Genomic DNA, 15,355 nt, shown 5'->3' on the forward strand with positions numbered 1-15,355 from the left:
ACCACATCTCTTTAGAGGGAAGTCAAAGCATGGTGCCAGTCACAGGTAGAGTGTTTAATTAAAAAACAATTCTAAAATAATCCGACAGCCATTTCGGATTCCTTCTGTGTGTATGTCGAATCTTTAAGTTGTTTTACCCTATTTTTATGGCTCTTAGTTTTTCTATGTCCCATGAGGTCATTCCTACTAATAAAATGTCTATCACACTCAATACAATAGGACATACCACATCCTGGTAAGTCTTCGTTTACCACACACTCAACACCATTTTCAATGTTCTTTTGTATTTCATCTATATCTCTAGAACCATATCTCTTCTTAGATCCCTTTCCACCTTTCTTCGATTTAGTGGTTGGACCATTTCCCATTGAAGGGATTGCAAGAAATGAAGAATATACCAACTTTTAAAAAGACTTTTAGTTGAGTCAATCAAAAAGTTTAATTAACACACAATAATTAATCTTAGGACCCTAAAGAAGGATGGGTATTAAAAAGAATGATAGAATAACAAAAAGATATTTTAATTTACAGAAAATACCACTTTTTATTCTACTTTTCTATTTAAAGGTTAAGGATATCACCAAAGGAGTGATTTTTACACCTTACGATCCAAAGAGAGTCTATGAGAAGATTTATAGAAAAAGAGTAAATAAAGAGCCTTTAGATCTACTTGAGATGTTCTATGAAGTGGTGCAAGAGAGATATTTTAATGTTTTAATTTGTATTCTAGATTTTACCACCTCTCTGGTACTAGAAAGCGATCTTTATTTTATCTTTTCCATATTCTTACCCAATGACTTACTTTCTCTGGAGAATTTCATCCTCTCCTTAATTTACAGGGAATTAAAGTGTTCATCTTTCCTATCTCTCCCTTTAATTTTCCTTAACTTTTCCTATCTCCCACTTGTACTCAAAATCCTTGTAAAAGCCAATAGAGGTGTTATAGATACCATCATCACATCCCTCTATTTAATACCTTTAGAGTATTACAATACATCTATAGAGATATTGAGAATCTCTCTACTAAATTCATACAATAGAACATATAGCATGTCTCACTTACCGTGTAGTACCACTCATTGGTTTTATTACTTAAATCTATTTAAACAATACCTTAAATATTTCCATACCATAATTTTAATAACATTCTACTACTCTTTCTTGATAAACACCAACAAGTCATTCGTTAGGAATATTTTCGTGGTTTTATTCTTTAAAATTACCACCTTTAAGAATTATCTCCTCTTGTTTTGTATTTTAGGTGATACCTTAATCTACGAATTCTCTTTTTTGCTCTTCTTTGCTAGAACATTCATTTTCTTGCTTTTTAGTTTCTATGGAAGTGGTAATTTGAATTTTGTTAATTGGATGGACCTTCTCTTTGTAACTTTGATGTCCCTTTATATAAAAAGTGAAATATCCACTCTCCCTTATGGAGAATAGAAAAAGATTTAGAAGGTTTTGTGGTGTATGTTTGATTATCATCCCAAGTGCTCTTTTTGTTATTTCCTTGTTTTCTTTTGTTTTGGATATTCCCTACTTTAATAAAAGAATTGTTCTTAGATCTAACTCTCTCATAATTTATACGGTGATTTACACTTACCTCTTCTTGGTGTTGTATCCTAAGGTAAGGTAAAGGAGACTTGAAAAAGGGGAAGAGTGGAGGAAGATGTAGCGAATAGAATGAAAGGATGATTTATAAAAATATAAAAAGGAAAATTGGGTGTTGAAATATGGAGAAATGGAGAAAGGATGAGTTGGAAAAGTTACTTTCAGAACAGGTGAACCTGGAATATAAGGCATTTTATTTTTATAGCGAGGTGTATTCTTACTTAGATAGGGAGAACGTGGCTTTACTAGGACTGAAGAAGAAATTTAAGAAGTTTTATAAGGAAGAGATAAAGCATGCCATTGGAATAATAGAATATATGAATAAAATTGGGTTGATAGTACAGTTTAAGTCTATCAATTCTACTAATTCGAAATTTGGAGATACAATTGATGTTTTAACCAAGTCACTGGAAATTGAGAAAGATGAAATGAGTCATTTAACTAAGATTTACGGAAGAGCAAGTGAAAAGAAGGACTTTGCAACAACACAGTTCTTGGATAAATACGTAGCCGAGCAGGTGGACTCAATAAAAGAGCTAGATGACCTACTTTCTAACGCCAAGAGGTGTAAGGAGAATTGTGGTGAGTTCTTATTTGACATGAGGTTTAAACACAAGGGAAAGTTTAAATGATGGAATATTCTCTGGAAGGGAGAAGGTTAATAACTCATTTGAGTTGTTATGGGGGCAGTATTAAATAAAAATTAAGTTAATGGTTACTTTTAACAAAAGTGCACTGCCCGGGAATCGAACCCGGACCTATCGCATGGCAAGCGACAATTCTACCATTAGACCAGCAGTGCTCCGCAGGCAGGGCACTTATCTATTAAAATATCAAACTTGATAATTTTTGCATTTACCACCTCCCTTCGTAACCCTCTCAAATGATTGATAAAAATCTTTTAAACCAGACATTTAGATCATTCGACATCGGGAAGAAGGGATATCTCACATATAGAGAATATACTACACTCTCTTTGGCCCTTAAAGAGTATCCTTATAAGCAAAAACAACTACCTGACCAGATAACCCTAAAAGTACTTGAACAACTCCTAGAGTATCCAACACAAAACCAGAAAGATTATTCAGAGTTATTTAATCTATTTTCAAATAGCACCAGGTACATAGACACTAACACACTTTCCGTATTGTCAAATAAATTCAATTTTAATATCTCTCCTAACGATCTAAGGGACATGATCTATCTCTTTAAAGAGGATGGTAAGATAGAATATGAGGATTTTATTAAAATAGTAGAGCAACTGGAAGATAAAAAATAAAACTAGCACATTTTTAATGTCAATCATTCTCTCTTATTCTTTAGGTACCACATCGCAAAGATTCTCCTCGATTGTCATCAGCTCGATAGAATCGTTCTCTTTGGAACCCTTCTTAAAGTACAAGCTATTAGCTATCTTGTTTTTAATGTTACTAGAATAGACAGAATAAGCATACAAGTAGTAATGACACACCATGTCATAAACCCTCCTTCTTATCTCTTCTAAAAATTGATCAACTTCGCCCTCATAGCACTCAAAGATGGAATGAATGTAAGATCTATAAATGAAATAAGATCCGGAACATAAGGGAATAGACAGCCATAACACGGTGAACAATTTTATAACCTGATAAAATGGAAAGACCTGTGTTATAAAACCTAACATTTTATCTGTTGACAGAAGTATTCCCATTACCACGAAATAATGAGAGTAATGCTTTGATATTTCCTTATTTTTATACTTCCTTACCTTATAAGAGTTATAGCTATTATAAAGCACTAGTAAGAAGGTTATTACATTCACCAGCATTCTCCCTACCATTCTCCAGAACCCTAAAATTTTTTATTTTTAAAGTGTCTCTAAAGGGTTTATTATCTTGTACACCTTTCTTGTTGATCTTTCTTTGCGGGATATTCCTTTCAAATGATTCACACCAATTCCCATTTTCTATAAAGTCTAAGAGGATATCAAAGACGTGGTTAGTGGTCAAGGCTTTACAATTTTTAAAATATGAAATATTCTCAAGGATAGGTAATCTGTAACATTCTACCTTTAAAGAGGTAGAATAATTCAAAACATGGTTTTTATATCTATTTCTATCTACCAATCCACCAATAACGTAAAGATTGTCAGGGGAGATATTCTCCAAAGGTTCTGGTGCATCTGAAGATAAAAAAATTATCTTTTTATATCCATCCTTAGATCCTTCAAGAATAGAACCATCTAAAAGTGTAATATCCCAAGTTTTAATAAATTTTATTTTCTCGCTTTCTATCTCCTTAGAGTTGCTAACAATTAAGTTGACCGGGTTGGTAACTCTTCTATTCTTTGAATAGCAAAATTGGATTTGACTTATCAAACTCTTCATTTCTCTTTCTGTCATCAAGGTGGTGTTAATATTACTTTGTATTTCAGGTACATCTATTCTTCTATTTAATATTTCTATACAAATAGAAAACTTTTTAAAGTTTTGAATTCTCACCTCTCTCCCCCTCTTATTTCTCTTCCCCTTCCTTTTCTCTTTAAACCTTTCCCTTCTCCTTTCATGTCTTTCCAGTCTCTTCTCCTTCTTAGACTTCCTTTTCCCCTTAAACCTCTCCTTAGCCTTACTTCTTACTAACTCTAAGAATCTATCCACTGTGTACCCAACAAATACGCCAAATAACACTTGGAACATCGTATGATGGTTATACCCCACTCTATAGATACATACCAATACTAATACAAAGAAAGTATAGAAAGATTGATCTGAAAAGTAATAATAACTAAATAGTATAGCATGTGTACTGGGAAAAGCATAGTTAGATATAACACATCTTAATAGAATATTAAATAATATTTTATGGAGATTTGATCCATCTATCTCCTTATATTCTTTAATTCTCTCTACTTTGAATATTTCTTTCAAAATTGATGATATAAAGATGGTGATAAGTATTTCAAGTATTCTTTTGATATTGGTGTATCTATCCCCTAAGATATTTATAAGGTGATATACCACTAGGAGTATGGGAGATACTTCAATCAAAGTGTTAATTATCTTCATTTTGGAAATTTAAATGTTTAGGGTTAAAATTTACAAATCAAATTGTCATTTTTTATAAAAAGGTAGTTAGAGTGGGGGCAAGTAGCCAGTGGGCTGGCCTCAAGATCACAGGTCCGAGGTCCTGGGTTCGAGCCCGGGCAAGGTGGTAGATCCTTCAAAACTCGGCGGTGGTGAGTAAGCTGGGTGCTCCTGGGGAGGGGGCGGCAAGCTGCTGCCGCAGCACGAGTTGGTGTGTTCTGTCTCTGACGGAGCCACGATGGTAATGAGGTGCAGTACCACCTCCTCACCACCCTCCACCAAAAATTCTCCCTAGAGCCAAAGGGCACAGCCCATGGTCAGCGCTGGATGCGCAGTGGATCAATAAATAAAGTTGATTTCAAAAAAAGGTAGTTAGAGTTAAAATTTTTATTCAAAAAAATGGTAATTTGATTTTTAAATTCTAATCTTAAGATAAGATACCTTTTATGGTAATAATTTAACGTAAAAAAGAAATATATAAATCTCAGGAGAAGGAAGGGTCTATGATGATGGAAATGGGAGAACATACTGTAATACAGGATGAAACACAAGACAATGAATCACAGGGTAAAATAAATGATAAGAAGATATCAATGAAAGGTAGATGGTGGTATATTATAATTTTGGTGGTTATAGTTATTTTAAGTAAGAGTTATGGTTTATTAGGTCTCTCTTCTTCAAGCATTGTGTTTTTTCCTTTAACCATTACTAGCTTTATCATAGTGCTACCAATTTTTGTAATGGTTTCGGTGTTTCCCGTAAAAAGATCCATTATAATGGTAATACTCGCTTTAATTCACGAATTTAGCTACTTGTTATCTCTTTATCTATTGGATACTTATTTACGTATGGATTTGGCTATGATAACTAGTATATTTAATGGGATTCAAGGTGTTTTATGTTCAATCTTTGCATTTTGGTATAGTATCATAATAATTATTGGAATTTTCACCTCAAACATACTTGAGAAGAACCACTTTGCGCTTAAGGTTATTTGTCCTACACTGGTTTATTCTTTCGTACAGATTTCCAGTATAGCTCTAATAGCCTATTTAGATAGTGCTTCAGGGAAGACATACGGGAACGGTGGAAATACTACAAGTTATGGTAACAATACGTTGGTGTAGTGAATGGAATGAACTACCTTTATCAATAAAAAGTTTATTTGGTTGTGATCTTGTTATGGAATATCATTTTTCTACTCTTTACTTTTGGCATTCCCATAGTCTTACCAGGTCCTGTCTATAAAGATACCATTCATAAACAGGTAGTGCACCTTCTACCTTTCTCTAGTCTACCCTAAGAAGAGAAGGTTATCAGACATCAATTTATTATCTAATCTAAAGGGAAGAGACCCTTTACTAAAAATGAAAAAGGGTAAAAGTTCGGATGAGGATTTAGGAAAGAAAGGTAGAACTAAAAGTAGAGTTAAAAGTAGAACTAAAAGTAAGGAAATAGATAATTATTTAGCATTTGTATCTGAAAATAGAAGTAATGTAGTAAAGAGGAATAAAGAGATGAGTGATTCAATTATTAAATATGAACAAATGGACATGGAAATGTATTTACCTTTTATTTCCAAGAAAGAGAGAGATTCCTCTCTATTTTTGAAGTACAAAAGTGCACCTAGTACCATAGAAGAGGACATAGAGATAATAAGCAGGTGTCTATAAAAATAAAATTTCATTTTATCTCTAAAATTTCATTTTATCTCTAAAATTTCCATTCCTAGCTCACCACCAATGACACACAGAGTGTTAAAAACACAAAAATCAAAAATTGATCCAACGCTCCCTTTAAAAAACTTGAAATTCACTCCTCTAAAATCACCAACTCCAATTCTCCCACAAAAAGTAGAAAAAACTAAAAAATTTGAATTTTCCTTTAAAATAACCTTACCCACTCCTTCTATCGGTAGATTATCATCAAAAAGCTTTATCTCATAAATTTTATAGCTCTCATTCACCGTTAAACAATACAAAATGTTTCCTTTACCACCCAATACCAAGGTGTTCCCACTATAAGCTATACTTTCTATGGTGCTGTTATCCTTAATACCAAATCTTTTTATGAGTGTTGGATGATCTCTACATCTTGTGATAGATCTTCCCCTATTTATGTTAAGCAATACCTCTATTGAGGTATCACTTCCTATAAATAGAGTGGTACTGTCTGGTGAGATATGGAAAGTGTTACCATTTTCTATCTCCCTTTTATACACAATGGTGTGGTTCTCTTCGTCGTGAACTACAAATCTACCGGAAGAGAGACTGTAAATCAGACCATCTCTTAAATAAAAATCTTTAATTTCTGAGGAATGCCCCTCATAAATCCTTTCATCACCTAACTCCAGATCCAGGGAGTGGATACACCCCTTCTCCGTACCTATAAACACCCTTTTACCAAAAACACCAACTTTGGTTAAATCCTCCTCCATTTCAATTCTATTCTCTTCTACTATCTCCACCTCACCAAAGTAATTCATAGAAATACTCCCATGGAGTGTTACCACCAAAATTGAGTTCTCTCCTATGAACTTATTGTAAATAACCGAATCGTCAAACTCATCTATCTCGTAGACAATTTCTTTAGATGGTACTCTTCTTATAGTACAGGTATCATCACCCCCTCCATATATCATGGTATCTCCCTTGCTATTTATATCTATATGATATATCTCGTTACTCAAATACCTCTCATTTTCAATCAAATTCATATCTACACTTTCTTTGTCACTTTCTTTCATTTTAGGGATGGCTAAAAGATTTAGCAACATTCAAATTCTTCTACCTCATAAAGAATCTCCGGGAAGTATGTACACCCAATGATTCTGTCTTTGTAAATCATCCCAGAAAGGTTTTTATAGACTAGCTCTGAGCTAGTCATATCCTCACATCTTAAATAAACCTTCCCTTCCCCGTTCTTTCTAATCCAATAAGAGAGATCCTCTTTTCTAAAAGATCGAATTGGTATTTTGATGTCTACACTCCCTTTAACATGTCTCTTGCACTCTAAGAGTAGATCCTCTTCTATTCCTCTTAGCTGCTCTTCATTTCTTATCTCATCAGGTCCTAGGAGATTTATTATTTGGACCACTCTGCTCCTTTCTAAATTGCAAATTATCTCTCCTCTCATTCCCTTAGAAACACCTCTTCTCACACTCTCCCCTAAATTCATTATCTTACAATTATCAAATACCTTTTTGACTATCAGATCGTATGAAGCACTATTACCTGGATCGTAGATCTCTACCTCCGATAGAATTTCCATAAAGGTTTTAACAATTCTCCTATTTTTAAACTCAAAGATAAAAAAATTGTTTTTACATTCTTTAAAGTACAAAACCTCATCCATTCCTCTCAATATATCCAAAAATTCCTCTTTTTTAATATCTAGAGGACCAAATATCACCCTGTTCTCATGTCTCTCTCTTTTATCTCCATCCCTTACTTTACAAATACCTCCCTGGTATCCTCTAGGTCTATAAAACTCTAAAGATTCATTTAAGAAGGTATCACTCACATCTTTAACCTCATTAAAGAATACTTGTGTTATCTTTTCATCAATTCTTTTTATCTTCACTCTTCTACCTATCCTCTCCTCTATCTCCCTTTTATTTAAATCTGAAATTAAAATCAGAGATGTGTTACTCTCTACCTCCTGATTATCCTTAATATCTCCATCTATCTCTCTCATTTTGTTAAATATCATCAAATAATTCAGTACATTCCTTTCCATATGTAAAGGTATCAAATTTAATTTACATTCTAGCATTTCCTCTAGATATTCTATCCCATCCAATTCTTTAACTCTTATATCGAAGAGATTCATTCTTCTTTCTCTCCTGTCCAGTGGAATTGCACCTTTCATTTCAAAAAGGGAAGAAGAGAGAGTTATAAAAATATGCAAACTTACACAATTCTTCTTTAATTAAATTTATATTTATTATACCTTCTATAAATACATAATGCTATGTTCTTTACTACCAGATAACATCTTTTATATCCTAACACCAACTTTGTTTAAGGTCGATTCATCTATACAAAACAGAGAGTCAATGTTTGTAAAAATAAATTCTGTGATTTCAACCAATTTGTTAAGTCTATCTGTTTCAATTAATACATCCTTTTTAAGAAATATTCTGGGACACATAACTACAGCTATACCCTTAAGATCCATGTTCCTCTTGTGCTTCTCATCTTTGAGAGTACTCAAAGTGTGGATCAAATGAAAAAATTTGGTTATAGACTCTAAAAGGTGTCTATTAAATTCAGGTAGTGAATAGAGGACAGCTTTAAGTACCAATTTCCTGTCATATGGTGTATATGGATAGATCCACCCTCTAATTATAAATTCTTGTTGTTTTTCAGGTATTAACAGATTGTCATAAGCCTGAAATAACTTTTTGAAACATGAGGCTAGAACCACCAACTCATATCTTGACAGCTTCGACTTTATCTCCTCCTCTTTCTTACCGGAGGAGATATCCTCTTGTAACTCCCTATAACATCTTTCTAATAACTCATACGAAGGTGTGACCCTGAAAATACCACCTACCGCTAGATCCTTGGTTAGAATCACGTCCATGAGATACTTAAACTCTGCTGGTATCCACAAAGCTCTCTCTCCAAATTTATAAGGCGAGAGGGTTAGGAAGCATCCCTCTTTTCTAAAGGGAGGATCTCTAAAAAAGCATTTAACAAATAAAATGCCCCCACTTAAAGCGTACATCTCAAAGACCCCAAAGAACTTTCTCAGCTCATCCCAATTAGTGTTTATAAATTTATCTACATATTTCTTGTACGTATCCTCATCCATGTCATTTATAGAGTTCATGGTTTTTCTCATCATTTCTTCCCTTAAGGTACTACAAATTGGGGACAGACCACATCTATTTTCTATACTATTGGTACTATCTAATTCACTACCCTCCAATTTTTCTTTATTATCTTCACATTTCCCATCACCCATATTTTTGTGACTCTTCTTCCCTTTCCACTTTACTTCATTCTTCCTTATCTTTTCATTACACTCATCTATGATATGACCCTTTTTATCATTTTCTTCATTTTCACTACAAGTATCATTGTTATTATTTAGTATCATTTTCTCTTTATCAGATGAATTATCATCTTCTTTAGCATTCTTTTTATTTCCTTCCATAAATATAATCCTCTAATTGTTTTATTTATGCGCCAGTCCCACCCCTTTTCGTATTTTAAGAAAAGAGAGTGTGGTAAGGAAGTGGTGTGAGTATTTTGTTGTCAGTGTGCATAATTCAAGGAAAAGGACATTTTGATTATGCAAGAGGAGATAAGAGGAAAAGAAGAGGAGAATGAAGCAATGAATAAGGAGTGGGAGATATTAAAAGTAGATGAAAGCGTCTTTTATTACAATAATAGAACCAAAGAGAGTACATTTGTTAAACCTGATATTTTGAAGAAGGATGGGGAGATATTCTCTCCAAAGTGTTACAAGAGGTACAAATCTAGGAGCGGAAAGCCTTTCTTTTACAATTTAATAACGAAAAAAACCACTTGGGATGTACCTCAGGAGGTGTGGGAATGGAACAATGGATATGAAGAAGAGATATTTTTACCAGGTGTGTGTCTTCTAGGAGGATGTGTTACATTTGACGATCCTAAAAATGAAGAAAGAATGTTCTGTGAATTTTTAAGGGATTCAAAAGTAAATTCAAATTGCACTTGGGAGAGTTTTATCAAGAAGTTTTTTAATAACTCAATTTTTAGATCCATTTCCTCCTTCTCAGACAAGAAGAGGTATTTTGAAGGCTATCTAGAGAGACTCAAGGAGATTGAGAGAGAGAAGGAGACGGAGGAGCAGGGAGAATTGATACTTAAAATGAGAGAGATAATGAAAAGTGACATAAAAAACCATAAAGATGAAGGATTTGATGCTTTTTTTAGATTTTTTCATAGGAAATACAGGAGATATCCATTTTACCATAAAATAAGCGATAAAGTGAGGTTTTTAAGGGAAATGTTTAATGAAGATGTTAAAAAGAGGATAAAAAGGAACTTGAAGGAGGAAATAAGAAATATTTTGCGGAGTAAAGTAGAGATAGATTTGAATACATCTTTTTTGGATATAAAAAACGAGGTCATATTTGCTAAGTACCCACTTTTAGATCTCTTAGAATGCTTTGAAGAGAGAATCCACCTTTTAGAAGAGGAGGTAATTAGAGGGAATAAGAGGACAGGAAAGATAAATGAGAAATATATTGATGAATTTAACATTCTGCTAAACACCATGTACAAAGATGGAAAGATTCTCTACAAAATGAAGTTTAAAAAGATTCTACCTTTGATAAGAAGGAACAAAGCATTTAACCATCTCTTAGGGTATAACCTAGTGAAGGATCTTTTCTTTCTATTTATTTACAAGTTAGAGGAGAGATTATTCAAGTACGAGCACAATTTTGAGGAGAGTAATTTAAATGAGATAGATAAGGAGGTTTTAAGAAAGTATTCTAAAAGATGTAATGTAGAAGATGAGTTAGAAGAGGGGGAAATAAGAAAATGAGAAAGTTAAATTATTTACAGTTTTATTAGGAGTTAGATTCTTAAATTTTAAGATTAAATTTAAAAGGAATGAAAATGACTAGAAATAGATAGAGGAGAATATAAAGATTAGAAGGAATAAAACCAAAAGAGGATAAGTTGAAAGATAGATTAGAGAGTAAGACATAAAGATTGCTCAGTAAAAATAGAAATAACAGGTTCTTACTTACATAGAGCTGAATTGGGGGTGGGGTGAATGGTATGAAATGTGAGATGGTAAAGGTGAGGGTTAAATGTAGAGAATGGAAGGATAATACCCACATAACATAGGAGATATTACCAAGTCTTCTAGATACCATGCTGTATTCGTTGGAGATTAGGTACGAAATAACGAATATTATGGAAAGTATCCATAGTCTTGCTATTTTGGACATACCAAGAGTGGTATTAGAGTCCTTCTTAACACCACTCTCATTATCAAAGAGAATCTTTCCTATTTCCCTACTAAATAAAAAAATGGAAAGACTTGATATGACACCAACTATACCCTCCTTGTTTCTTAAAAGAAGACTATCTCTCTTCTCATAGAATATGAAAATATCAAACTCTTTAACTCTCAAAAGATACTCGTAGATTAGAATTAAAATTAGAGAAATTTTAAACTCCATGAATTTTACATTTTTTAACGGTAAAAGGAGTGACTCTAAAAGAGAGCTGTCCTTTAATTTACCCTTTTCCCCTACATCTCTGCATCTCCCAATGATTCTGTCCTTAATGGTACTGAAGAGATAGAAAAAGAAGTAAATGGAGGAGAGGATGAAATAAAAATTTAGGTGTTCTCCATACTCAGTGATATCAATGGTATAGTTAAAGAGAGAAATAGTCCCTAACCTTATTACCCCCAAGAGTAGTAATACTAAGAAAGAGTTAAAGCTTTTAGAGGATGATAGTTTAACACTAGTGATACCATTATTAAAGAGAAATGATCCTATTCCTACATCCATAAGGGATATGCCGTAAAATGATGTTTTTTTGAATCTATCAGGGAATATCTCAAAATCACATCCTAAGATGGAAATTATGACCATTAAAATAAGATATGATCTATAAGAATCGAAGATAGGGTAGTATCTAGTAGTACCTTTCATTTTATTATCCTTCTTATTATCTAAAGAGAGGAAGATTCTCTTACTACCTTTAAGATAGATCACTAGAATAAGAAAACCAAAAATATGAGGAACGAGCTGGGGATAGAATATAGAAAGATATTGTGGAACTATCCAAATCAAAAACCCTAGAAATGAATCTAAAAGTGAGGTATCTTTTAAATCTAAAGATTTATAAGCTATCATTGATAACTACAAATTAGTTTTTTTTAATTTACTTACATATGAAACTCCCGTTACTAGAAATACTTCCAGTTCTTCTTTGTATCTCATTGCTTTATTAATTTTTATTTTATTTTTATACTTTTAATTGAACTTTTAATTAAAATTTTAATTAAAGTTAATTGAGAAGAATTAACCCTTTAAAAGTAATGCACCACAATTTAGCATTAATGAGCTGTACCCTTTGGTTCTAGGAAGGTATTAATGGTAGGGTGTGGTAGACCTCCCTACTAGCATATAGTGAGCTTATTCGGGACAAGCATCCTAATTTTTGTGTAGTCAGATCTACACAGTGTTAATTTAAAGGGAGGTATCATGTTACATGTACTCAAATCTCAGGGTAGGGTATCTCCCTAAGGTCAATCTTTCCAAATCAAAAACGATGTTTCAAGGATTCGAAATAAAAAAAAATTCTGAAAAGAAAAAATAATGAAAAAAATAGTAGAATTATTTGACAACAAGAGAATGGAAATGTTTACAAAGAGAATGAACATTGGACAAGATTTTTTGTATTTTGATTATTCAAAAACACATCTCAGTAAGGAAATCCTAGAGAAATATCTTAAGATACTGGAAGATTTAAAGATAAAGGAAAGAATAGAAGAGATGTTTAATGGTAAGGAAATAAACTTTACAGAAAATAGGAAGGTATTACATGTAGCTTTACGTAACAAAGATGTTATAAGAAAGTTATGTACAGGAGATAATTCAATACACCTGAAAGAAGAGAATATGGAAGTATTTAACGAACTGGTCAAAATTAAAGAGTTTAGTGAGAAGTTTGAAAATGAGTTACTAAAGGGTGTGACTGGTAAGTCACTTGATACTGTGGTAAGTATAGGAATTGGGGGAAGTGATTTAGGACCAAGGATGGTATGCAAAGCACTACAGTTCTACAAAAAAAGAAATACAAAGGTGTTTTTTATCTCTAACGTGGATGGTACAGATACAAAATTGGTATTTGATGTGATAGATCCAGAAAGAACTTTATTTATAGTTGTGAGTAAAACATTCACAACTCTTGAAACCATAGCAAATGCTAAGCTCGCAAGGAATTTAATGGTCGAAAAGCTGGGAAGAGAGGAAAAAGAGATAGTACGATCTCATTTTGTCGCTGTAAGTTCTAACCTAAAAGAGGTAGATAGCTTTGGAATAAAAAACGTATTTGGAATGGGGGATTATGTAGGTGGGAGATACTCTTTATGGAGTACGGTTGGACTTTCAATATCCCTCTATGTTGGATTTGAGAATTTCATGGGACTCTTAAGCGGTGCATCTGCAATGGATGAACATTTTAGATCAGAGGACATACCTCAAAACATTCCTATGGTACATGCCATAATAGAGCTATTCTATAACAATGAGTTAAATTACAACAATAAGTGTATCTTACCTTATGACCAATATCTAGAAAAGCTACCTTCTTATCTACAACAAGCAGAAATGGAGAGTAATGGAAAGAGTGTATCTATAAACAGGAAGAAAGTTAGCATGGATACAGGAATGATAATTTGGGGTGAGATAGGTACTAATTCCCAGCATTCATTTTTTCAATTGCTACATCAAGGAACACGGAAGATTCTATCAGAGTTTATTTTTTCCCTTCAACCCCTAGCAGATTTTCAGTCCGTATCTGATTCCCACCACACTTTACTTGTCTCCAACTGTGTTGCTCAAACACAGGCTCTGATGGTGGGAAAGAATTCTGAGAGTTCCCCACATAAAGACTTTTCAGGAGATAAACCATCAATAACGATTTGTCTCTCGAAGTTAACACCAAATACGTTAGGTTCTTTGATATCGCTGTATGAACACAAGATTTACATCCAAGGGTGTGTGTGGGGCATCAACTCATTTGACCAATTTGGCGTTGAACTGGGGAAGTCTCTTGCAAAAGAAGTATTAGAGGATATAAAAAGTTCAAAACCACCTAAAGGTGATCTCTCTACTAATGCTCTGGTTGAAATGATTCGTACATTTAAAAAACATTCTTAAAGTAATTTTTAATTAAATCCTTGAATTTATGTTGTATCCCATCTTTCACCCATCTCTTCATATTTCTCTTTTTCTATGGAAAATTTTGAAAAAGTGTCAAAAATGGAGTGTCTATTTAGAAACGTATGACCATAAATGGTATAAATCATAAAAAACAATATAACCTAGAAATATAAACAAATAAAAGTAAGTTTGTATAATTTTTTAGAAAAGATATGGGGAATAGAGATTTAAAACTAAAGCCTTTACTTAAAGCAGTATAATTAAAAAAGGTGATACTGTTGATCAGGGGTTGTGCCTTTTAGCACCAGGGAGAATTTTTAGCAATTCCCTCTTAGAATGGTATCATACCTCATTACCGTTGTCATAGGCTCATTAAGACAAGATTTAACAATCTGTGTTGTGGTTTTTACCCTGGAACACATTATCCATGTCTATGAATTTTGAAAGATCTACCACTTCATCAGATTTAATCTTGATCTATGATCTTGAGACTAGTCCACTCTGTTACCCATCCTTTTAAGCTAGAATTACCCAATATTCCATATTAAGCATAAATTTTGAACAATTTAAATATTGAATTAAGACACTCTTCTTTTTATAAATAAAATTTTTAGCATAAAAGAATTGAGAGAAACATGAAAAGATAGGAGAGAGGTACTATACTACTGCATATAATAAATTGTAAAATATCTTTGATATAAATGAGTTTATAAAAAAGCTATTTTCCATTTATGGTATTAAAAATATTCCCAATAAAATCACTGTATATTCTAAA

General features: G+C 32.9%; 3 protein-coding genes and 1 non-coding gene across 4 annotated transcripts; 2 read left to right on the forward strand and 2 right to left on the reverse strand.

The window, feature by feature from the left end:
* Positions 1-71: 71 nt before the first annotated feature.
* Positions 72-368, reverse strand: LOC146723561 (uncharacterized). The gene has a single exon (XM_085481630.1). The coding sequence runs from the start codon at positions 366-368 to the stop codon at positions 72-74; it is 297 nt and encodes a 98-aa protein (XP_085337756.1).
* Positions 369-1,733: 1,365 nt separating this feature from the next.
* LOC146723562 (uncharacterized) lies at positions 1,734-2,243 on the forward strand. Its single transcript, XM_085481631.1, has one exon. It carries the CDS (start codon positions 1,734-1,736, stop codon positions 2,241-2,243), a length of 510 nt encoding a protein of 169 aa, XP_085337757.1.
* Positions 2,244-2,342: 99 nt separating this feature from the next.
* TRNAG-GCC (transfer RNA glycine (anticodon GCC)) lies at positions 2,343-2,413 on the reverse strand. The gene has a single exon. It is a non-coding gene; the product is annotated as a tRNA-Gly (tRNA).
* Positions 2,414-13,047: 10,634 nt separating this feature from the next.
* On the forward strand, positions 13,048-14,577 carry LOC146723564 (uncharacterized). The gene is made up of 2 exons (XM_085481632.1): positions 13,048-14,200; positions 14,513-14,577. The coding sequence occupies exons 1-2, from the start codon at positions 13,048-13,050 to the stop codon at positions 14,575-14,577; spliced, it is 1,218 nt and encodes a 405-aa protein (XP_085337758.1).
* Positions 14,578-15,355: the final 778 nt, after the last annotated feature.

The sequence above is a fragment of the Nylanderia fulva genome, unplaced genomic scaffold (assembly GCF_048542155.1).
Source record: "Nylanderia fulva isolate GAGA-0341 unplaced genomic scaffold, ASM4854215v1 Scaffold187, whole genome shotgun sequence".
NCBI classification, from domain to species: domain Eukaryota; kingdom Metazoa; phylum Arthropoda; class Insecta; order Hymenoptera; family Formicidae; genus Nylanderia; species Nylanderia fulva.

Excerpts from the sequence above, each read along its gene's own strand:
- LOC146723561 (XM_085481630.1), bottom strand. The coding sequence starts at position 368 with ATGGGAAATGGTCCAACCACTAAATCGAAGAAAGGTGGAAAGGGATCT.
- LOC146723562 (XM_085481631.1), top strand. The coding sequence starts at position 1,734 with ATGGAGAAATGGAGAAAGGATGAGTTGGAAAAGTTACTTTCAGAACAG.
- LOC146723564 (XM_085481632.1), top strand. The coding sequence starts at position 13,048 with ATGGAAATGTTTACAAAGAGAATGAACATTGGACAAGATTTTTTGTAT. Across the intron at positions 14,201-14,512 it reads TTCCCTTCAACCCCTAGCAG|CTAAAGGTGATCTCTCTACT; the intron begins ATTTTCAGTCCG and ends GTTCAAAACCAC.